The sequence below is a fragment of the Athene cunicularia genome (assembly GCF_003259725.1).
Source record: "Athene cunicularia isolate RWA chromosome 1 unlocalized genomic scaffold, athCun1 chr1_part1, whole genome shotgun sequence".
Lineage (NCBI taxonomy): Eukaryota > Metazoa > Chordata > Aves > Strigiformes > Strigidae > Athene > Athene cunicularia.
The window spans coordinates 21,594,932-21,619,494 of record NW_020799091.1 but is presented as its reverse complement, the minus strand read 5'-3'; the positions used below and the strand labels follow the sequence as shown (position 1 = coordinate 21,619,494).

At 42.1% G+C, this 24,563-nt stretch overlaps 1 protein-coding gene across 5 annotated transcripts in view; it reads right to left on the bottom strand.

Moving 5' to 3' along the window:
* Window positions 1–24,563, bottom strand: part of MTUS2 (microtubule associated scaffold protein 2) — a 307,627-nt gene that overhangs the window by 180,141 nt on the left and 102,923 nt on the right. For all 5 annotated transcript variants that reach the window (XM_026860631.1, XM_026860647.1, XM_026860638.1 and 2 more), the window contains 2 exons: window positions 15,024–17,623; window positions 8,745–8,985 (listed from right to left, as the gene is read on the bottom strand). In XM_026860631.1, coding sequence (XP_026716432.1) covers window positions 8,745–8,985; window positions 15,024–17,315 — 2,533 coding nt within the window. In that variant the 5' untranslated portion in view covers window positions 17,316–17,623. The remainder of the gene's footprint in view (window positions 1–8,744; window positions 8,986–15,023; window positions 17,624–24,563) is intronic.

The window sequence follows — 24,563 nt, the reverse complement described above, 5'->3', positions numbered from 1 at the left end:
AGTCTAGGACAGTTCAGTTCCAAAAGCAAAACAGTTGTCACTACCGAACATCAATATACTTTCTGATCATCAGTCCACTGTCATGCAGTAGGAGATGTTAATTTCCTCATGATTCAGAGTTAAAAGCCCCAAAAGCTGCTCTTTGCCTTTCCAAGGCTGGTTAGTACATTCTCACCACCCCAAGAATTTGTCAGCTCATGCTTCATACAAACAGCAAATGTCTATGTTCGAATTGTAGCTGATGTACAAAGCAGCAGCATCCCACAGAAACTTCCAGTACAGGAACTGCCAGTGCCTGAGCCACACTCACTTCATTTTCCACTGAAAGCCACAGAGCAACAAGAACACTTCTCTGTGCACCGGAGCCACGTCTCATCTGCCCAGCTGCTGCTCATCAGCTGCTCAGAAGTGCTGCAGGTGCCCAGCCAGCAACGATGCTTGCCTTTGGCCAGGGAGGAGGTAGAGTACGGAACACTTGTCCCCAGATTGTTACTTGCACGCAGATTGTTACTGATACCATTCTTATTACTGACGATTTGGTACAATAGCCATATAAACAACCCTCCTAAGATGCATTTTGGTTCTTTGAAGACACAATAATTGTAGGGAGCAGAGAGGTGGCATACAGCTAAGTCTAAAGTATGGTGAAAATGTCCTTAAGCAAAACTCTGATGAAGAAGTGTGTGTCTCCCTTTGAATCACATAATTTTTCTTTATGAAGGACAATAGGATTGCTCTCCCAAAGAAAGCAGAGTGCCAACTGAAAGCACTGCAGATTAGTGGACAGAGAATATTTTCCTCTCTGAATACTCCTCTTGTCACCTCTTTCCTTAAACAATTAAGAAGTTTGCCAGCTCAAATCCAAGTGCCTCAGGCTGCAAACCTATAAAATAATCATACAGCTGGAGCAGCAGTAATGCAACAATTCAGGCTGTAACCTCAAACCCCCTTTTCTATCATCAAATCTCATTTCCTCATTCGAGTATTAGGTATTCCTGAGCATAAATATGAAAGCAAAGCTTTTCTACCAGGAGAAAGCTGTAGACATATTGTAGCATTGAAGATGAAATGCATTATACGCAAGCAAAGACACAAATAAATGCATATACCTGTGTGCGGGAGAGCTGAGCACGCACATGACCAATGTGATCAAGCAATGCGCGTTTATTACAACTAAGAAAGCCCTTTTATAATGTTCTCCCGCACATGTGAGTAACATGCAGTACAAGTCCTCAAGATGGCACAGTTAATTTAGCCCGTGCTTTAAACCTTCTTATGATTGGATAAAAAGTGCCACATAGCCTTGCCAGGCTTCCTGCCTTGTGTAACTTCCTCTTCCATCCCAACCCCTTCCGGGGGTTTTTTGTCTCATCGAGTTTCTCCCCCCGCATTCAGGGTCACATCCTTATCGCATTCTTGCTCGGCTGAGGCTCTTACATTCTTGTTCTCATGCAGGATTGCTCACATGTCCATTCTCTCCCAGAAAGCCCTCTAGAATCCCAACACCTGTGTGTGTCTGAGTAACGAGAAACTTTGCTGTCCTGATGTATATATAAATTGTAGAAATGAGAGGAACTGCTAGACCCTCAGGACTGGCAAATTTAATGCACAGGTGATAAGGAAACAACATTTAATTAACTCACTCTTTGAGAAAATATACCATAAATACTACTGAAAAATTTAGAATTCAGTGAAGTTAATAAGTAGAATTAAGTGAAGTTCTAATTATGAGATCTCTGTTATACTTTTCAAAATCAGACATTAATCCCATCAAAACAATCAGCTAATTAACGCAAATCCTAACACGCTTGCTCCAAGAAATGGAAAACATATTACACAGATTCACAGAATCGTTTAGGTTGGAAAAGACCTTGAAGATCGTCCAGTCCAACCATTAACCTAACACTGACAGTTCCCAACTACACCAGATCCCTCAGCGCTATGTCGACCCGACTCTTAAACACCTCCAGGGATGGGGACTCCACCACCTCTCTGGGCAGCCCATTCCAACGCCCAACAACCCCTTCTGGAAAGAAATGCTTCCTAATATCCAGTCTAAACCTTCCCTGGTGCAACTTGAGGCCATTCCCTCTTGTCCTGTTGCTTGTTACTTGGTTAAAGAGACTCATCCCCAGCTCTCTGCACCCTCCTTTCAGGGAGCTGTACAGGGTGATGAGGTCTCCCCTCAGCCTCCTCTTCTCCAGACTAAACACCCCCAGTTCCCTCAGCCGCTCCCCGTACGACCTGTGCTCCAGACCCTGCACCAGCTCCGTTGCCCTTCTCTGGACACGCTCGAGTCATTCAATGTCCTTTTTGTAGTGAGGGGCCCAAAACTGAACACAGGAATCGAGGTGAGGCCTCACCAGTGCCGAGTACAGGGGTGAGATCCCTTCCCTGTCCCTGCTGGCCACGCTATTGCTGACACAAGCCAGGATGCCATTGGCCTTCTTGGCCCCCTGGGCACACTGCTGGCTCCTGTTCAGCCGGCTGTCAATCAACACCCCCAGGTCCCTCTCTAACTGGCAGCTCTCCAGCCACTCCTCCCCAAGCCTGTAGCGCTGCTGGGGGTTGTTGTGGCCCAAGGGCAGCCCCCGGCATTTGGCCTTATGGAAACTCCTCCAGTTGGCCTCAGCCCATGGCTCCAGCCTGTCCAGGTCTCTCTGCAGAGCCTCCCTACCCTCGAGCAGATCAACACTCCCACCCAGCTTGGTGTCATCTGCAAACTGACTGAGGGTGCACTCGATCCCCTCCTCTAGATCATCAATAAAGATGTTAAACAGGAGTGGCCCCAAAACCAAGCCCTGGGGGACACCACTCGTGACCAGCCACCGAAGAGATTTAACTCTGTTTACCATAACTCTTTGGGCCCCGCCATCCAGCCAGATTTTTACCCAGAGAAGTGTGTGCCCATCCAAGCCTCAAGCGTGTGCCAATCCTGGCAGCCAGTTTTGCCAGGAGAATGCTGTTGGAAACGGTGTCAAAGGCCTTACCTTGTTGTCAAGGTAAACAACATGCACAGCCTTTCCCTCATCCAATAAGCAGGTCACCTTGTCGTAGAAGGAGATCAGGTTTGTCAGGCAGGACCTGCCTTTCATAAACCCATGCTGACTGGGCCTGTTTCCCTGGTTGTCCATTATATGACTTTTAATGGCACCCAAGATGACCTGGTCCATGACCTTCCCTGGCACTGAGGTCAGACTGACAGGTCTATAGTTTCCTGGATCCTCCTTTCTGCCTCTCTTGTAGATGGGTGTCACATTTGCCACCCTCCAGTCCAATGGGACCTCCCCAGTTAGCCATGACTTCAGGTAAATCATGGACAGCAGCTTGGCGAGCACACCTGCCAACTCCCTCAGCACCCTAGGGTGTAACCCATCCGTCCCACAGACTTGTGTGCATCCAAGTGGTGCAGCAGGTCTCTGACCACCTCCTCTTCAACTGTGCTGACCTCAGTCTGCTTCCCCTCCCCACCTCCCAGCTCATGAGCCTGGGTGTCCAGGGAACAGCCAGTTCCACTGCTACAGATTGAAGAAAAGTAGGCGTTGAGCACCTCAGCCTTTTCCTCATCCTTCATTAACATGTCTCCCTCCGCATCCAGTAAGGGAGGATGATTTTCCCTAATCCTCCTCTTGCTGTTAATAAATTTATAGAAACATTTTTTTATTATCTTTAACAGCTGCAGCCAAGCTGAGCTCTAGCTGTGCCTTGGCTCTCCTAATGTTCTCCCAGCATAACTTCACTACATCTTTATAGTCTCCATGAGAGACCTGCCCCTCTTCCAAAGGCAATAGATTCCCCTTTTGTTCTTGAGATCCAGCCAAAGGTCCCTGTTTAGCCAGGCCCGTCTCCTTCCCCGCCTGCTTGTTTTCCGGCACACGGGATTAGCCTGCTCCTGCGCCTTTAGGGCTTCTCTCTTGAAGTATGTCCAGCCTTCCTGGACTACCATTTCCTTCAAGGCAGCCTCCCAAGAGATTTTGTTAATCAGTCTTTTCAACAGGTCAAAGTTAACCCTCCAGAAGTCCAAGGTGGCAGTTTTACTAACCCCTCTCTTTGTTACTCAAAGGATAGAAATTTCGATCATCTCCTGATCACTGCACCCTAGATGGCCTCCAGCCTTTACCTCCCCCACAAGCTCTTCCCTGTTCACAAGCAGCAGGTCCAGGAGGGAACCTTCCCTGGTCGGCTCACTCACCAGCTGTGTGAGGAAGTTATCCTCCACACATTCCAGGAACCTCCTGGATTGTTCCCTCTCTGCTGTGTTGTGTTCCTAGCAGATATCTGGGAGGTTAAAGTCCCCCACAAGAACAATGGCAAATGACAACAAGATTTCTCCTAACTGTTTAGAGAAAGCTTCATCCACCTCACTGCTTTGGCTGGGGGGTCTATAGCAGACTCCCACAGCAAGTTCTGCTTTATTGGCCCTTAAAATAATCCACACACTCTCAACCCCATTATCATTATACTTGATTTCTGAGCTGTCATGGCATTCTCTTACATATAGTGCCACTCCACCACCTCTCCTTCCCTGTCTGTCCCTCCTGAAAAGCGTGTAGCCATCGACTGCAGCACTCCTGTCATGTGAGGCATCCCACCACGTTTCTGTTATAGCTACTATATCATAGTTCTCGTGCTGTATCATGGCCTCAAGCTCCCCCTGTTTGTTGCTCATACTGTGTGCATTGGTATAGATGCACTTGAGATGAGCTGATGAATCCAACACCTTTTTGTGACCGTGGGCCCCATTCCGTACCAGACCCTTCTCAGGTGCTTCCACGGTTTCTAAACATCTTTCCCTTCTCTCAAATGAAGTGGCAGAGAGACAGCCCTTCACCAGTCCACCATCCTTCAAGCTTTGGCATGCTTCCTGTAATAAATTATATTCATAATTCATATCTTACAGACACAGTATCCTTCAATGCTTGCTTTGAATTAGAAATTTCCCATAGAAAGAGCAGAGTCAATTTACATAAACCAAACAAATGTTAAGCTTTTGGAGACACTATTGCACCTTTAAATACATCATGATTCAATGACTTTCTATCTTACCTACAGTGCACATAGCTTTTTCTTACAGTCAGGCTGCTTGCCCGACCCATTCAAGGCAAAGTATCACCTAAGGAGCAGCACTGCTTAATAAAGAACTCACAGACCATGCCAACACACGTGTCCTACGGACAAAGAAGGATCACTGCTCCAGTCACATTTTAGGTATCACACTTGGAGATCACACTTGTGGGATCATTCATTATTATTTTACTTTCTACTCAGCATGTCTTAAAGCTAACAAAACCCTTAATGTACTTGTAGTACTTGCAGTCCATCACAGCAGTGCAGGGATTTAATTATCAATTACTTTAGAGTCAGTTTTATGAGTATCAGTATTATATATGGGCCAAACCACCCATCTTATCAGTGCTGCTTAAACAGATTGCTACATTACGAATTGCATGGCAAAGGGGAATAAAATCCTCATTATGAGGCACTACTGCTGTCGTCGATACTGTGCCATGGCGGTTTCAGTTTAAGAGCCTCCATGGTACCTTCTGCTTCCATTACCCCAGGGCAGGACTGAAATCACTAGGATTAGAAACTGTATTAAAAGCTCAGGATTAAGCTGCAAGAGATCCTGATTAGCAGTCTTGAAGGCAGGACTGGTATCCTGGAGAGAAAAATAACTCTTAGTCCCCAGCTGCTTTTGCTGCAGTCAGCCAAGCTCTCACACCCCACAACACTCATGAGCAAGGGTCTTACTGGCTCCACTTCCAGTATGCTGACCACTTTTTCATGCGTTCATTATGTTTGCTTATATTGATAAATACTTTTCTCTTGAAGCTGTGTCTAACTGTATTTCTCAAATATTGCATCAAAACTAGTAATGAAGATTAAAGTTTAATACCACAACTAACTGTTAAATTAAGGGAAAGTGGTTAAAAATGTGGTGTTAGGTACCTTAAAACAATTAGCTAGATGGTGCCTGGCCCTACTCTGAGCCCCTCCAGTCAGCCCCACACTGGCTCTGCCATGCCAGAGGTTGCTATCCCATCCAGCCTCTCCATGGCAACCAGGGACCCATCTCTGGTCTTTGTTCATGCACTGGTGTGGACACAGCCACAGGAACCAGCTCTCTGCTGCCTTTCTATCCGTATGCCAGTCTCCTCCTCTCTGCTGTCACTTGAGTCTCTTTCATAAGCAATTCATTCTTCTTAAAAGGGATTATTAAAGACAGAAATAAATCATACATTGCTGAGAGGAAGACTGTCAATTGAGGTATACAAGGAAAAAGGCTTTGGACAGAGAAAAGGTAATTATAAGACAATCTTGCATATACAATTGGGAAATAAAATACCAAAAATAAAAGGCTGTAAAGTAACTAATATATGATATCAGAAATACATGAAATATCAATAAGGGAAGACACTGAATCAACAGAGAGCAATGAGAAGTACTTTGCAACAGAATAAGATGTTGCAGAAAAATTAAACACATTCTTCACCTCGCAAGAAAAATGGAAGGTGAGATGCCAGAAGTGAAAAAAATGTGTCCTGGGGTGGACAGTGAAAAACTAGAGACATTAGCAACCTCTCAGAACAAGTCTTGGGTAATTTAAAATCAATAAAAACAGTCAGAGCCCAAAGACCAGATGAGACACACTTTGAGATCCCAAAAGAGATGGCAGACAGATTATTGGACTACCATGAGTTATCTTTGAAACAGCAAGGTATCAAAAGACTAGAGAGAAACAAACAAAATAACAGTTGTAGGAAGGAAATTATGGAGAGCTATGAATTAAATCTGACCTCCAAAGCAGACAAGGTCCAAGAAATAATCAGTGATAAAAGCAAAAAATCCCAACTTTTGAGAAATAGAAAACTTTATGAAATACTTTAGTGAAACCGGAATTGCACTAACAGCTAGTGCAATTTCCTTATGCATACTCATGCAGTAACATTTTTAAAGGCAGTATTACAGTCAATAAATAGGACTGATAGGCTGATACTGTTTAGATTTTAGAATGTCACATAATATAAGGAGACAGTAAATAATTACATACAAGTTCCTATATGGATTAAAAATGGCTAAGGAAAACTCATGTCTGCAACCATCAATGATGCAGGATGATATGGATGATGGATGAATAAAAATCAAGGCAACCTTCATTTCTGAGGATCAGAAAAGTCCGTGTATTTGTTAATAGGTCCTCTTTGCATATTCCTCTCACATCTATCTCCGACACTGGTGTTATGAAACAGCTTGCCCTACTCATATCCTGAACTTGCAGCCTCTTACAGTTTCATTTAAGTGGAAAATATGATTCAATTGCTCTCTACACCTGTATTCCCATGTTCAATACAGACTGAACTCAACTCACAGGGATGAACAGGTATTTACTATCCAGCGTGCAATCTTGGCGTGACTTCTGAGACACATATACAGCTGAGCTTGGTCAGCTTCTGCTAATGATATCAACATAAATAAACTCCACATGCAGGATCAGATAGTAAAGCATAGTGGCAAGAGGCACTGTGTTACAGAGAATGTTGATGTTCTGATAAACTTCAAATCCTGGCAACCTATATTACTGACTGATACTGTCCTCTCAAGGTAAGTCAAGACACTCTGGTCCATTTCCATTCTAATATTCTCTAAATTTATTCTGCAGCCTAGTATGAAGAAATGGACACCAGGGAGAGAGAGTAATATTTTTCAAATACCTGCAGAGAGGCGAAAATCCCACATCCACTCCAGATAAAAGAGGAAGTAAATTGCAACAAAGGGGATTAGACAAAACACTAGGGAAAATGTGTAATTGAAAGCAGGCAATATATTGGAGCAGCCTGCTTTCAGAGGATGCAAGATCTCACATTGAAGGTTTTTATAAATAATATTTCATTAACAGGTTAAATAAACATTTATCAGAAGTAATCCCATCCTGGGGCAAGAGGAGGGACCATATGACCCCAAGTCATTACTTAACTTTATGACTATTTTTAAAAATCTCTGCTGTTTTGTAGGCTGTTAAACAGCTGCTATGCTTCACTCTGGCAATGGCTGATTTTTAGTTGTCTCTGAACTTGCTGCTGTTTAAATGTATGTTGTTAAAACCTCCAAGATTTTCCAGGCTACCAAGGAATGTCCTGTAGAGGTAATTATTATCTCTGCCTTGAGGCACTGTACACTTCTCCTTCCGACTCTTCGCTTGCTTTTCCCTCCCCTGTAATTCTGCCCAGGGTCATACTGAGTTGGGTAGTAGCTGGGAAGAAAAAGGTATTAGAAATGTTGTCTCCAAACAGGTCGGTACCAGGGCTTCAGAGAATCAAGATCTCTGCTGGCACATCTGAACACTGCCCAGGTTTTTAGAGCACAACATGGTGGGGAATGTCATAATCAGACTGAATGACAGGGTCTTCATGATGGAAGAAAATGTCCCATTATCTTCTGCAGGAGAAAAGCAAAGATTTTTCAGGCATTTACAAGTAGGAGGAAGATAAAAAAGAACACAATAACAATTATTACTGAAATTGGTTCTCCTTCTTTGGCAATGACCTGTTAGACAGCTGTTGCAGAAGTCCCAGACTCCCTAGTAAGGCTTGCTGCAGGATAAAAAGACACAACTCAAAGAGCGCTGTTGGAGTTTTGTAGCATCAGGTCAAGATGTTGCTCATTTTGTGATATTTCTGTCAAAAAAACCCCCCACCTTATTGGTGACTACAGTTAAAGAAAGGGAAAGAAAGTTTATACTTTACCTGAAGCATCAGGATGATAAAGGCTGGGAGCACTCGTTATTTCTCCTTGCTGATGAAGACAGCTACCTGAGGATCTTTGACTTGCAATAAGAATCCTGCTCTTCGCAGATGGTAACCTGGACACTGCACCCAGTCCTAACTGTGGTTTGAGTATCATGGCAGATCGATAAAAACTTGGTGGGACCTCATAGTGAGTATATGATGGAGGGCAAAATTCATCTTTTGCAGGCCTTTCCCCAACCTACAGAAAAATCATTAACACAGATATTATGCAATAAATCAGTAAATCTAGAAAATATGGAGCTCTAAATTGCTTATAAAGGCTAATTTTCCATTGTTGTGAATATGGGCTTCAGAGCACTGCAGATTGATCATCACTTTCAAAAAATGACGGTCTTGCTATATGAATTGCTCTCCAAAAATATGCACATTATGCTCCCAACACACTGCTAAACCCAAATAAAGAATTGATCTCTCCCCCAAAAGAATATAGACAAATGGAAAATCTTCAATTAGTGAAAATGAAGTTACTGTTAAGTTCTGAAAGGTAATATCATTTACAGAAGTAGATGCACCAAGAGGGTGGATTATTTATTAGAAGTTAATTAAAATATTATTACTGAGATACAATCTTGGGGGAAGTCAGTTTTAATTTAGATAGTTAAAAATAAAGCTGAAGGTATTTTAAGTTAATTTCATCATAGAAATGATATTTTCAAATCTTCTGTGTAAGAAAAAAACCCAAAACTTCTACATGTTGTTACTGCAAAATGTTCATTGTAATCTATGCCCCTGAAGTTCCTGAAAAGAGACCTGGTTGTGGAGGTGGACACGTTTCTGTAAGTTACATTTTCAGGGTGTTGTTGAATATTCCAAATCAGAACTATAGAACCCAGCTGCACATTTGAATTGGAGAAAAAAAGCAAATTTACAAATGTTAAACATTCACTGTCGATCATAAATAGATGCTGCTTTGCTAAAATCAGTGACAAATCTCTCAGTATTTTAATGGACATCTATTGTGAGGACAGCACAGTAACTCCCAGGCTGGAAGTATTTTCAGCAAACTGGCTGTTAGCAGGGAACCTGCAGTAGGGCAATGACCTGGTTCCCCAATTCAGCCCTTGCATCTTGCTACACTCAAGATGGGCTTTGACTCCCAACATGCTGTGCTACTTCATGACTTGGGACAGGGACGCAGAACAGTGTCAGTAGTTTTCATCTCTCATTGGTGAAGAATCGTTTGCTCCTCTGGGTAGAGCCCAGCTTCTTTACCATTTTCTTATATATAATGCAAAATCATCACGCTGTAAAAAGAATCCATGGAGATTTTTTTCAGTGTGCTCCATTTAGGCCACAGGAAAAAAACCCCACAGTTTAGGAAATAGGAAATCTGAACTAAATTTGTTTAAAAATTAATCAAAAAGTGCCATAGGCTACCTAGGAAGAAATGTAACTGCCATTAATTAATTCTGCTGTAAGTTATAATGCACATAATATGCCAAATCAATTTCTGTTTAGCAATCATAAGCATTCAGAATATGCACTTAAAGCTTTGATCCTAGTTGCTTCAAGAGCTTTAATCCTAATTTAGCAAATCTTTAATATTCTAAAAGAGGCAAGATTGGCCTTAAACTATTAAATACAGAATTTCTGAGGCCTTTGCGCAAGAACTAGGAGAGCAGATGCAACAAACACTGATCATTATATTTTTGCTCTGTATTTTTTCCTTTGTTTGCAGTCTTATTTCCTGCCATTAGTTCTTCCCATTTTCTTTTTTTATTATACTCCTGTGAATTATTTTTACAAGTTAAGATGCGGGGTTTTTTACTCTATAGATGATTCTCTAGACTTGGACTACAGGAGATATTTGGCTTCTTATTTTGAACTTCTGGATTGTTTTTCTGGATAAACTCTTCTCTCTCTGATGAATGTATTTCCATCAGATTCCAGTATATACTTTCTGTTATTTCATATTTAACTGGCAGTGAACACACCAGTGCCAAGTACTTCAGTATAAGGAATGGAGAAATGCTTTAAATATAGAAACCATGCATTTTGTATAAACTGGGTCAGTTTAGCCAAACCTTCAGTCACCTCATATTTTTTTCTTTTTGACAGTATGCCAGGAGTAACACAGAAGGGCAACAAACATCCACACAAAACCAACCAATCACAAGTGTAAAACATCTTCTCAACCTGAGAGAAATGAGAATGAATTAGAATAGAATCATTAAGGTTGGAAACTTAGAATAGAATCATTAAGGTTGGAAAAGACCCTTAATATCAAGTCCAACTGTAGTTTACCCAAATATCTCTCAAGAAATAAATGGGTTTTTTGAAGAGTGCAGTTTTGGGGGACATAAACTTGCTATGAAGACATATATTTTTTCTTTTCTAGTCAACAGTGAATTCATGAAGTGTAAAATTCAACTGATCTCAATAGAACTGTATCCAATTTTTGATTATAAGGCCATTTTAAAACTCTACAGAAAGATATGGATTAATATGAGACCTGTTAGTATCCTGTACTAGATTTTTGTACAAAGAAAAGATTTTTCTTAGCCTGTCAATTAAAAAGAAGCTCAGCTCAGAGTTTTATTTTGTTTGGTGCTCTGCTCATTCCCCACTTACCTCATTTAATGAATTTGTTAGAAACAGCTGGAAAGTCTGCAGTAAATACTCAGAGCATACAGGAATTTCCAGAGCCTGAGTAATCCCGAGAAGAGCTGGCAGCACAGCCAGCAGGTAAGGATGTCCAATACTTTCCTTCATGTTACTATGTTTATAACACTGTCAAACATTAATGCCTCAAGCAAGAATCTTCTTGTCAAGTGCTTGCTTTGGGCAGCTATTTAGAAAAAGAGTTGGCATCCTCGGTTCAGACAGTTAAGATAATGACATTACAGGGAAAAACTGCTGGTTTGACTATGTATAAAACACCTCCCCCACACATTTTTTCCCCTACAGATCTGTCATTTCAACAGGCTTTAGTCCATGTTTTCCAAGCAAAAATATGTCTGTGCTGGGGAACAGGCCCAAGGAGGTGGTTGAATGGGGCAGGTGCAACCCTGGGGAGGCAGACAGGAGAGCTGGTGATCCACTCACCTTACAGACCAGAGACCCCTACCAGAACCAGCGCTCTTGGCAGCCATAAAGTAGTGAAGTGAGCCAAAGAGCACTCTCACAAAGCACAGACCATATCCATACAGGTAAACTCTCACCCTGCAGACCAGGCTGGTCTCATCTAGGCTGGTCCCTGGGAACAGCCTCTGGGTGAGCACACGTGACAGAGGTGGACACTGAGCTTGGGAGCATGCTCCCAGTCCCACAGTATGGACAACGTGCATGAGCCTTGGAGGCAGCACCTTCCCACTGTTCAGTTCACTAGCAGGGCTACAGCCTTTGGGTCCCATGGTTTGCTCTGTTACTTGCACAGAGGTATCTGGGAACATAAACTGGCCACAAAATCCTACTGGTTCTCACTAGAAGAGGCTGAGGTCCACACTGGGATGGGGAGCCCACACTGTGATGAAGCATGTGGGCAGAACCAATCTGCCCTGGAAAATGACTGGTATTTTAAGCATTTCACTTTGAGAGGTTTTCTACTTTTTTTTTTTTTTTGTACGAAGCCAGGCATGAAAGATCTACCTCCACACCATGCTGATGTTCCAAAGAAAAGCACTCAAGGAGCTGCAAATGCCACAGGCAAGGCTGCACATTTAACCTTAATTCAGTTCCTTTATGGATCCAGTCCCTAAGCACAGCTGAGCTGCATTCATGCCTGAGCTGGGATCTTTGTCTGAGCTGCCCTACATGGGCTTGAGCATAGGCAGTTCAAGGAGCCCTGTAGGCTCTCCATTGCATGGAGCTAGCCCTTGACTCTTACTCAAAGAGCTCTCCAGGCCTTGCCTTGGAGTTTCCTGTCTGAGAGAGCACCTTCCTATTTTTTTCTAGCTCATGGCACCAGAGGGGTATTTAATTGTTCCTACCACTTAGCTATCTGAAGGGTGCTTAGAGATTACATGTCTGATTGACAGCAGCTATTAACACTCCCTATCATATCTATGTAAAGAGCTATAAAATGCTAATCAAAGTTCTCCAAAGCCCAAAGTGGATGCACGAAACAGGGCAGTCTGGGATTTTTTTCTCTCATAAAGACAGTAGCCATTCTGCCCCAGTGTCTCCTTGTCTCCAAAATTTGAGTCTTCAACACTGTTCCTTCACCAGGTTGATTTTGATCTATTTCAACCCATCCTAATTGGTTTATTCTGGATTACACATCAGTCATCTGCCATGAACCTGTACTGTGCACAGCTGCTCTTTTAAGTATCTGTCCACTTCCATGGATCAATCATTTTCCTTCCTCTTGATCCATATGGGAGCCAAATCAGTTCCCTTTGCATTCCTCTATCTAGCAGGACAGTAAGGCAAGTGTTTTTAGGATGGCAGCCCAAGACAGCAAATACCACCCTCTGCTATCAGCTCCTGACTCCTGGGCTAATGCAAACTCCTAACACAAACTGCAGTTTGATTGACTTCCTCCCCAGTCTCTCCTCCAGGCAATCCAGCTTCTTTGAAGAAGCAGTTTACTTGGTTCAAATCTTCCCTTGTTAAAATGCTCACCCAAAATTATGTTTCGGAGAAATGGGGGAAGATGCTTTGGACCTTCTCCAGCCCATAAGTGTCCTCCTTCTAACCCTAGTCTAGAGCAAGTCATGCTGCAGAATTGCCACAGCCTGAGTCCTTCTCATGTTAAGAACAGTCCTCAGTGGTGCACAGAAATTGGTCCTTTGCTCCCAGATGTGTCTGCTGATCCTATCTGATTATCTGAACCCCAATGGTAAGGGCACTACAGTCTTCAGAGGGTCATGTCAGCCTATAAACAGCCAAACAACTGCACATTCTGGGTTATTTTGGCTTTTTGTTGCCATACATTAAACAGTAGTAAGCTAATTTTCCCTCACCTTACAAGGCAATTGTGAAGATATACTAATAATGGCTGGCATCAACAAGCTCACAATGACTTTAATAATTCTTCCTCTGGGTGGAAAATATAAGGGACAGAGCTGGAAACTGAAGTTAGAGGGGAAAGAGCAGTGAGCACTGTCTGTGTCTGGGATGAGATGTCTCTCTATGAAAAACTATAATCCAACCTTCAGCAGGTTGCCTGTTAACATGACCTAAGGGCCAATCTACACTCAAACACAGTATCTTAATTTGGGTATTAGCCAGTTTTTGATTGGCAGAACTGTCACCAAATTTATTATTTCAGTGCCATTCCTTGCATAAATACTGTATGTAAAATGAGGCAGGCATTAAAATAGCCTCAATATAACACACAAGACACACAGCAAAAACACATAGTAATGTTTGGTTGGTTTTTTTTTTTTTAAAAAAAAAGACTGATTCAAATTAAAACCACTTGTGTTATCTTTGGTATTTATATAAAAAGCTTGGTTGTTGAGCTACCACAGGTCCCAAGTAGCATACACAATGGCACATCACAGACCCGAATGTAGCTTCCTCTTCCCTGTCTTTTCTCTATCTTCCAAGCAAGGTCAACTTTCCTCAACTGTGCTCACCTCCCAGCAGGGATTTCAGATTACCAAGACTCCTGCCCAACTTATCAAGGCAGAAACACAATGAGATATCAGGAGTCAGAGCTGTGCAGAGGGACTTCCCTCACCTTTGGGCTCCATGTGAAAGCTTTCGAGGGGAAGGAGATTTCTCATTTGAGGTGGAGGTCAATATAACACACAGCACTAAAATGAAACAAAAGTAAATCTTTTTCTGTATGATATATATAATCTAACAAGAGCTCTGATAGTCCCTGGGTTTCAGTACAGCTAAACAACAGGGAATTAGTTTAGATCTCTAGTGCTCTGTCTGAAAAACCTGCCAACTTTCCCATTGAGGAATGCGGGCAAATTACATTCATTTCCCAAAGCAATTCTTTGGGAAAAAAAAAATTCCTTTTATGAATAAATTCAAACAGCATGTATTTTCTTTTCTAAACATCCCTATTTATACTTTTAGCAAGTAACCAGTTTGCTGGAAAACATTGGAGGAACGCAGTGACAACTTCCAGTCACAGATCAGACATCGTAACAGGGTCAGGCCAGAAAAGGTTAAGTAAGTTTAATTCTAATTATCACATATTGCATTGATTTAGGATTACTTTCTTGTTTGAGGTTGAGAACTAACTACTAGCAGTAACAAGTAAGCAAATGATCATCACCTGGCATACAAAAGAGGCTGTCAAATCTGCCTCCTTACCTCCTGCAGAAACTTTTCGCTCATTGGACCGAAGTGATGGCCGGAGGGCCTAATTCCTGACACCACCAGTCCAGAACTGAAGAGTCTTGGCTTCTGGAGGTCAGGCTTAAATTTGTCGTAGAGGATGCTGGCGGTCTTTGCCTCCCCTCCATTGGATGCCTTCTGCTCTGCAGAGATGGGAATGCCACACGCAGGGCTACTGAAGGGCAGCCCTGCTGGTGTAAATGAAGGGTCAAGCTGCTCTATTGAACGAGGGTTTCTCCTAATGTATGTGATGATTTTAGGTCTCACAGGTTTGGGCCTGGGTATAGCAGGTTTTATCTCAATGCTTTCTTCCAGCTTTTCACTGCAGTCACTGTCCACACCCACCTTATCTGAGAGGGAGCCCTTGGAGTGGACCAGGATAGGTTTTGGGATGGCGCTGCTGCAAGCAGTCTTGATAGGCACTTTAGGGGATATGTTTAACAACTGCGTACTGTCAATGGGAGGTAGGACTGAAGAGGGTGACAGTTTGTCAACATGAAGTGCATAAAGGTCCTTCAAGTTACTGTTTGATATCACAGGCTGACTATTAACATCCAGCGCTGCCACCGGACGCACAGGAGTTGGGACACATAAAAAGGCATCAGCCTTTGCTGAAACATTACAGCTCTCTGGTGCTTCCTCTAGAGGATGTTTCTGTGCATTAGCTGTCTTTTTACTTGGAACTGAAAAGCTCAAGGCTTCCGCATCACTGTCATGGTTGTCAGGTTGTTGGTTTGACACTGTCTCTGCACTGTGTGTTCCGTGCTGATCTGAGAGATCAGAAGCAGGCACAGCAGCATCCTCAGTGCTTCCTTTGACTAGCATCAGTTTATTCTCATTAACTTTCAAAGGTTTGCTGTCAGGTAGATTAATATTATGTATAAGGGAAATCTGTTCACCAACTGTTTCAGCACAACCTGCGTCAATTTCATGTAAATTTTCATTTTTTCCAGGTGTCACTTTGCCACTGGATTTACTACTGCAGGTGAGTGGGAATATTGTTTCCACTTCTGTGTCAGAAAAATACTCCTCACCAACCTGATTAGCTGCCCTGTTGTCACTGTCATTGCTTCCTCTCCCTTCCTCACCAATGGTGATGTTGTCGCTTAGCAATTTGTCACCAGGATAGGTTACCACCTGGCTTGACAATGGATCCTCTACTTTAATGCAGGTGTCTTGAAAATGGGATGCTTGAAATTTTGATGTTTCAGATCCAGAGTCTTTCTGTTGCTGCACTGCTGTATTTTCATCTTTTTGACATCCCAGGGACTCTATCTGCATAATTCTCTCAATCTTTTGTTGACACATATTTTTAGATTGTAGAGATGGTGCAGTCTTAAGCTCCAGTTTTTTACTTTTGTCACCCTGACCTAATTGTGCTTCTGATTTACTAGCAATCTCATTGGGCTTAACAGCTGAATGTTGAGAATGAGAAGTACGCAGTGTGCTTTCAATGTTAACATTTGGTACATTTTCTGGTTTACTTATTTTCTTGTTCCCTGAGGTAGATGTTTTGGAATAAAATACAATATTTTCCTCTGAGGTATTGTCAAGTGGATGAAACACCATCCCAAGAAAATGATCTGTGGATGTTTTTTGTGATTTCTCTGTATTTCCTATCAAATGGTGTGACCTGTCAATGGAGTCCAATGATGCAGAAAGCAGACGTTTACATGACACGCGGCCAATGCAGTCTTTTGCAAATGTTTCAGATTGAGGAGAGAATTTACTTGGTCTTCCTAAAGAAAGCCTTTTTATTCTCTCCATCTCCACAGTCCTGGAAATTTTACCCTTAGAAAAGTTCTGGGTGAAGTCAATACCACCTTTGGAAGTAACCTCCAGGTTGGCATCATTTGTGCTACTTTTTAAGTTGGACAGACTTTGTCCTCGGCTAATCCTGATATGCCTTGATATATCTTTAGCTTCACTGGTCCTACAATCTTTCCCCATTTCCCTGCTTGTGGTGGAGGGCAGTTTACTTTCCTGTACACCGGTGTGACAGGTCCGAGAGTCTTTAAAGGTCAGAAGTTTATTCTGCTCTGTATTCAGATAAGTAACTTTCTCTGATCCTTCAGAGTGCATATTCCCACTCCCATCTGTCAAATCATGTTTCTTAGCACCTGCTTCAGTCATTCTAACCTTTGTCACAATTTGGTTGGCATTGGTATCCCCCACACTCACTATGCTTTCATTATTATTTTTTATTTCGCTGCAGTTGTCCTGAAGCTGGGTATAACACGACTTGTTTGGGATTAACGGAGCACTCATTTTGGAGCTTTAAGTGACTGCTTTTTTGGCAGTCCTAATTTCTGAGAAAGCTTTTTTTTTTTTTTTTCCCTATCAGGTTAACTATTATGCATGCTTCGGTTATGCATTTAAATTATAGACTGATCGGTAGAAAATTCCTCGTCAGAAAGCATGGAGTCTTGTCAGAGTCACATTTTCGTGCTGCTCAGTTGTCTTTTGTGCAGCCTCTGGACCTAGGAATTCTTTATGATGTACAGTAGAGAGGTTCAACAAAAGCAAAATAGATCTGTCAAGTTCCCTCTGAATGAGATCCAGTTAATCCAGCCAACCTATGAGAAAACAAAAACCAACACAACAGAAAAAACAGACGTTACAGTGATGTCAGGAATCATGCTAACTAAACCAAAGTTGAAATCAACAGTGCTCCCAGGTACATCCCCAGGACAGAGCATTCTCAAACGCTTTAGATACTGTTTCAATGACAGATTTGCTCCCAGCAAAGATTTTTGGTGTAGCACAGATCTCTGGCTTGAGAAGTTACACAATTAAAATTGCTCTGGTTAGAAGAGTGGTTATTGCTGGTTTTAAACCACATAGATTTACAACTGGAAATAGACATAAATATCTAGGTGAGGATGGGACCCTACACTGAGGGTCTAAGCACTTTCATATTGCTATAATGTCTTTATTACACCAAGAGTGGCTACTGATGCATTTAAAGCACCACTGAATAGACAAGCCATAAAGCAATAAAATTCCAGCTCCATTAGGGGACGTTTACGGGTTTCTCTCCTTGTCTTGTACAAATCACTGCCATACTTGTGCTGACACCTCATCCCCTTTGACATTTCTTAGCCAGATCTATGGATGCCAAGAAACCAAAAACTATGGCTGGAGCCCTGTAAAGAAGAACTGTGTTCTTTGGAGACAGCTGCATATGTGTATGTTCAAATATAGAGGATTATACACCAGTCTCAATACAGTGCAGCTCCTTTTGGCTCCCTCCCCTCCGTGGCTTTGGAAGCCCAGATTTTGGCACTAATTAGAAATGCTGATTAAGTCCACTGCTCTGTCTACAGAATATGGGTGCAAGTCTGAGTTCGTGTTTCTAACCACTGTGGGCTGGTCCTCTGAGCCTTCACATTCACTTCACCTCTGCTCTCAACATCTGGCTCTGAGCTCAATCCAGTTTCCTTATAGGCGCACACACATTGGCCGAGTCTGGATTCAGACTCCCGGCATAGTTCCAGCTCTTCAGCAAACAATAACTAATTAAATGAATTCATGAAACAGAACACAGTATTAAGAATTTCACTTCAACACCACAAAATTGTGTTATTATAGACCTCTTTTGCAAAGCATTGTAAAGCAAGACTTTTAAACTCCTTTTGTGTTCTGTCCTTATTCCCAGAGAAAAAATAATTGAATACCTATTAAACTAGATATATGCATTATGGAGTTTTTTTGGTTCATTTCTTGTTCCTTTTTTTTTACCCAAAAAATGACAATACTAGAATTTACATATTCAATCTGAAAGCTGAACCCTAAATGCTCTTCACTGGGCAAAGTATGTCTGCTATCTGTTTGGTTAGCTAGGAAAGGGAATTGATGGGCTCCAGAGTGAGCTGAGTTCAGTCAGCTCATGTTTCTCTCTCAGCTGGCAAATGGCAACACTCTGGTACCAAAAGTGAGGGCCATGAAAATGATCAAAGGCCTGGAACACCTCTCCTAGGGAGAGAGGCTGAGAGAGTTAGGGTTGTTCAGCCTGATAAGGAAGCTCTGGGGTGACACTATTGCAGCCTTTCAATACTTAAAGAGGAACTATAAGAAAGATGGACAAAGAGTTTTTATCAGGGCCTGTAGTGATAGGACAAGGAATAACAGCTTTAAACTAAAAGCAGGTAGATTTATACTAGATATAAGGAATAAATTCTTCATTGTGAGGGTGATAGTGAGACACTAGAACAGGCTGCACAGAGAAGTTGTGGATACTCCCTCCTTGGAACTCTTCAAGACCCGGTTGGACAGAGCATTGTGCAACCTGGCCAGTCAGAGAGGGACCTGGGGAAGTTGATTGACAGCCGGCTGAACAGGAGACAGCAGTGTGCCCAGGGGGCCAAGAAGGCCAATGGCATCCTGGCTTGTGTCAGCAATAGCGTGGCCAGCAGGGACAGGGAAGGGATCTGAGCCCTGCACTCGGCACTGGTGAGGCTGCACCTCAATCACTGTGTTCAGTTTTGGGCCCCTCACTACAAAAAGGACATTGAATGACTCGAGCGTGTCCAGAGAAGGGCCATAAAGCTGATGCAGGGTCTGGAGCACAGGTTGTACGAGGAGCGGCTGAGGGAACTGGGGGGGTTTAGTCTGGAGAAGAGGAGGCTGAGGGGAGACCTCATCGCCCTCTACAGCTCCCTGAAAGGAGGGTGCAGAGAGCTGGGGATGAGTCTCTTTAACCAAGTAATAAGTGATAGGACAAAAGGGAATGGCCTCAAGTTGCGCCAGGGAAGGTTTAGACTGGATATTAGGAAGCATTTCTTTCCAGAAGGGGTTGTTAGGCGTTGGAATGGGCTGCCCAGGGAGGTGGTGGAGTCCCCATCCCTGGAGGTGTTTAAGAGTTGGGTTGACATAGCACTGAGGGATCTGGTGTAGTTGGGAACTGTCAGTGTTAGGTTAACGGTTGAACTAGATGATCAAGGTCTTTTCCAACCTAGATGATTCTGTGGTCTAGTGGAAGATGTCCCTGCCCATGGCAGGGAGGTTGAACTAGATGACAGCTAAAGTTTCCTTCCAACCCAAACCCATCTATGATTGTATTAATTTAATAGAAAGTGCAGTGAGGAAAGCTTTGGGGAATTGAGGAAAAAATGGAAGACTCATCTGCATCTTTCTTGCACTACCTTGTACTCTCAAAAAAAAAAAAAAAAAAAAAAAGAACTTTAAGAGATTGTGGGGAGTTGGCCATGGTTGGCTGCCAGATGACCACCCAGCCACTCTCTCATTTTCCCTTCTCAACAGGACAGGGAGATAATACAAGATGAAAAATCTCATGGGTTGAGATAAAGACAGGAAGATCACATACCGTGTACCATCCTACTCTTTTTTTTAACCAAGCTCAACTTCATTCCTTCATTCATGACTCCTTCATCCCACCAGTTGCTCCTTCCCTGTCTCGTGCTCCCAGAGTCACTGACAGTCCAGGAGCTATGGCAGTATATGTAAATATATTTGTAAATGATTACGACGATGTACATTAAACCCTAAGTACCATATCACACTGATGCATTTCAAATGTACAAATAGACAAATACATTAATTTGACACTTATTTTCTTCTCTAAATCTCTTGCATGGGTTTAGAACCCATGAATAGTTAATTAAGGCATTTAAGATTATGAACATGGTGCTAAGAGAGCATTGCTTCCTCTTGTTTACACTGCCCCCAGTATGATTAGTAGCAATGCAAATGAAGGCAGTTTAAAAAAAAACCAACATATCGGAAGTACCTGTATTCATTGAAAGCATCTTCACATACACAGTGTGCAAGAGAGACCATACTGGTATGCTTCAGAGACCAGACCAAATAATTTGGTTTAATGTTGCTAGTACAAATTGATCAACATAAGGGTCAGGAAAGATTTGTCCCCTCTCAAATACAGGGCACTGTACAACCTCAGTACACTGACAGTTGGGCTTAACCTCTTACAGCAGCCAATGCTGGCCAGAGACATAGACTTCGAATATATGCATAATTACACTGCTTTTAAGAGATGGGACAATAAAATACTGTCTAGGCAGAGGTTAATCTCAAGCAGTGCTAGCACTGCTCCTATACTTCTTTCAGAGTCAGTGAGAATGGACAGGCACTTTGGAAAGATAGTTGATCTCATGATAAAACCTTTCAGGATGGACCCTATGCATCCGACTTTCCAAGTTTCTCTCTTCGGTGACATCCAGTCTCAGATTAAGGATGTCACAGACTTAAGGAACCCATTACATCCTTACAATTAGCATCCATACAATTACCCCAAAATATTTTCTTTTTCTGCAGAATATTGCCCATTTAACTTTGTAATCTGTTTTACAGTTGCCATTGCAATGAATACACAGAATAATGATTCTGTGTTTGAAAATAATACAAGACTCCATTCTGCTATAGAACATACTGATGGCACAAGACTCCTGCTAAATTAATATAAATATATAATCAAGCATCTATGTCAATTATTAATCCACTTTTCCCTGTTGAGGAATACAAGCTTTTGGTTTTGGATCAATCAATGTGATAGACTTATATACTGTGATAGGCATTTGGGAATAAGATATATGGTTTTGTGTTACATTTGATCATTCTTCTGTAAATAGATTCTATTCAAGAAGCTTTGGTTTGGATTTTCTGCAGGTTAGTTTATTTTATGTGGCACTGTCCAGGCTCAACTTCATTGTGCTCTTTGGAGTCACTGAGATGAAAAGACTCAGCTGTGCCTGGGTTCTGCTAGCTCTTCCTCTATTTTTTATTACTCACCTCTCTTGACTGATGTTGGCTGACATGCGCACATCTAAAGTCATCCCCTGCTGTGCAGGAACACTGAGATGAGAGAGATGTGAACCTCCTAATTCTTCAGATGTCGTCTTTAGTAAAGGAGCAGAGAGTAAGAGGAGACTCAATCCCAGCAATGACAACACCATATCACTTAGCAGCATCTCACTGGGGTCTCTGGACAAGAAACATGACTGCAAGTTTTAAAGACTGGACAGTATATGTAAGCCTTGATATGGATAAACATTTTTGATTCTGTATAGTGTAAAAATGTCCCCTCTGAATTGCTGAGAGTGGAAAATGAAGTCATAGCTCTCTGTGTCATGGCATCTTGGCAGGTTGCAATAACTGCACTTGTGAAAAAACCTTTACAAAGTGATATGAACATGCTTGACAGTAGAATAAAATTGTGTCCACCAGACTATGGCTAGCTATGAATCAATCCCACAGGGACAAGAAAAGTTCAGTAAGCCAGAAACAAAATGCTTTTGTTTAACTTCAGCAGTATCAGTTTCCTTCTGAGATGTTTACCGCTTAAGAGACTCTGTTCTAAACCTAAGCCCATTTAATGATGATCTAGGAAAGAAGTTTCTTCTCACCTGCTACTTCAGTTCCCTCCCTATACTCTGCTCCATCCTAAGCTGCATTTAGCCAGCAGGTCTCACCTACCTTCTGGAGACACCAGAGAGAAGGTGGAGCTGAAATGGGTGATTTCTGACCCACAACACACAGCATGGACTGTATCAGCAGAGCTCAAGTTTGTAAAATGCAGCTGGCTGGAAAAAGAAAGCAGCAGCCTGCTTCTAAATAGTAACAGCAGCTCTTTTTTTTTTTTTTTTGGTTAAACAAGCAGCATAGAAATATTGTTATCCTCAGTAGCCAATAAATAAAAGAAAAATGATAAAGTATTACCATATTATTGGCTGCCCATTTTGTTTTCAATTTGCCACAAAAACAGAACAGCAATAATTATGAGATATGCAAAGGAATTATCAAAACATATGGAAAAATAAAGCTGGAAATAAAGAAATAAAACCTGAAATGTGTTCAGAAGTTCCTAATGCAGGCTGTCACAGCTGCTTACACATCCCAGTACTGAAAGTCTGAAACCAGAATACTTACAGCAAGATACAGTAAAAACATCTGTTTTTACTGGTAACACAGTGCATGGCTTAGGCTGATTGCTCTTTCAGTATAAAGTGTATGAGAAGCACCTGAATACCTTACCAACCTTCTGCCACTGAACCAATGCCTCTTGCTATTACATAAAAAATAAAAGCAATGGATTTGTATACAGCTGGGGCAGTGCCAGTAAGACACGGGCCAGCATTCCCCCATCAGCTGCCCACTCCTGCAAGATAAATGCTCTCAACCTGGTGGGGTAGTGGGTTGTGCTGCCCAGGGATGAGCATCACACAGGCTATCAGCTGTGCGTAGGGACCTGCACACCCGCCCACTTTGTCAGGACTCGGAGGAAGAGTTTAAAGTATGAAGAAAGAAGCCTCGAGTCATTTCCTCTAGAGTCTATCCTGATCATGAGCTCCAAGTTCACAAACTCCTGCAGCATCCAGTACAAGGGCTGAGCCACAAGCTCCAGCTCTGCTGCCCTCCACACAAGCAGCACAGATCCCTACAGAACAAGCATCTTTGACTGCACTACAGCACCTGCAGATAAATTCCTGCAGAAACAGACCCCAGGAAAAAACACATCCTGGCCCACAGGCAAGACACTCCTGTTGTCTGAAGACAGATGAAAGTACATGAGGAATATATTTGTATGAGGTGGGAAACAGATGCTGTTTTTACAGTTACTACTGGCATGAACAGCAGCCTCCTGATACGCACAGTTGTCCCAAGAAATGACACTGGGGAGAACTGGCAAACCAGCTACAGCCTCGCTGAGGCCTTCTCTGGGAGACGAGATAGCACCGCATCTAATGCCAGGGCTGCATGCTGCCAAGAACTGAGCCCCGTGGATGAAACAAATACAGTGCTGGAAAGGAAGGAGGCAGGAATATCTTCCTAAGAAGCCCAAATCATCATGAAGAACTACTAACAGCGATGGAAGTTGAAAGCTGATAGAACATTAAAAAAAAAAAAAAAAGCCAATAAACCTCTTGGAGTGAGTAATTGAAAGTGATGGAGAAGTGCTCACCCAGGCATGTGATAATTTTGTTAATGTGATTTGGAAGGCTGAGAACTAAGATTTGGATACGCTCCCCAGTGGCTTCTATTCATAATGAAGCAGACCCAGCTGTTTGGGGAAATTACAGCATAATCTCACCATTGGCAGATCCTATGGAAATGCTGCTGTATATCATGAAGAGGACAGTACTTCAGATAAATAACTTTCTACCTGATGAGCAATTAAGACATAGGCAGATAAGAGAAATGGTGGAGCAAATGTTAGATTTTTACACACTGGAAAATGATAGGAAGGCAAGTCTTACTCACTCGTAAAACTGAAATGATCTGAAAATACTAGAGGCTTTTGTTGAGAGTAATTCTGTAGCATTTCCAGAATTTTATTGTTTTAGTGTTTTAATGCCTTTACAGTCAATAAATTTTAATATTTTCATTATTTACATGATTAATTATTTTATATGTATATAAATACAGTTTTAAAATATGGATATAGAATATCAAATGGTTTCATATGTCAAAACAAATTTTGTCAGTTATGGTTTTTTTTTTATTCACCAATAAAACAGGTTTTAGTTTATCCAAATTTTT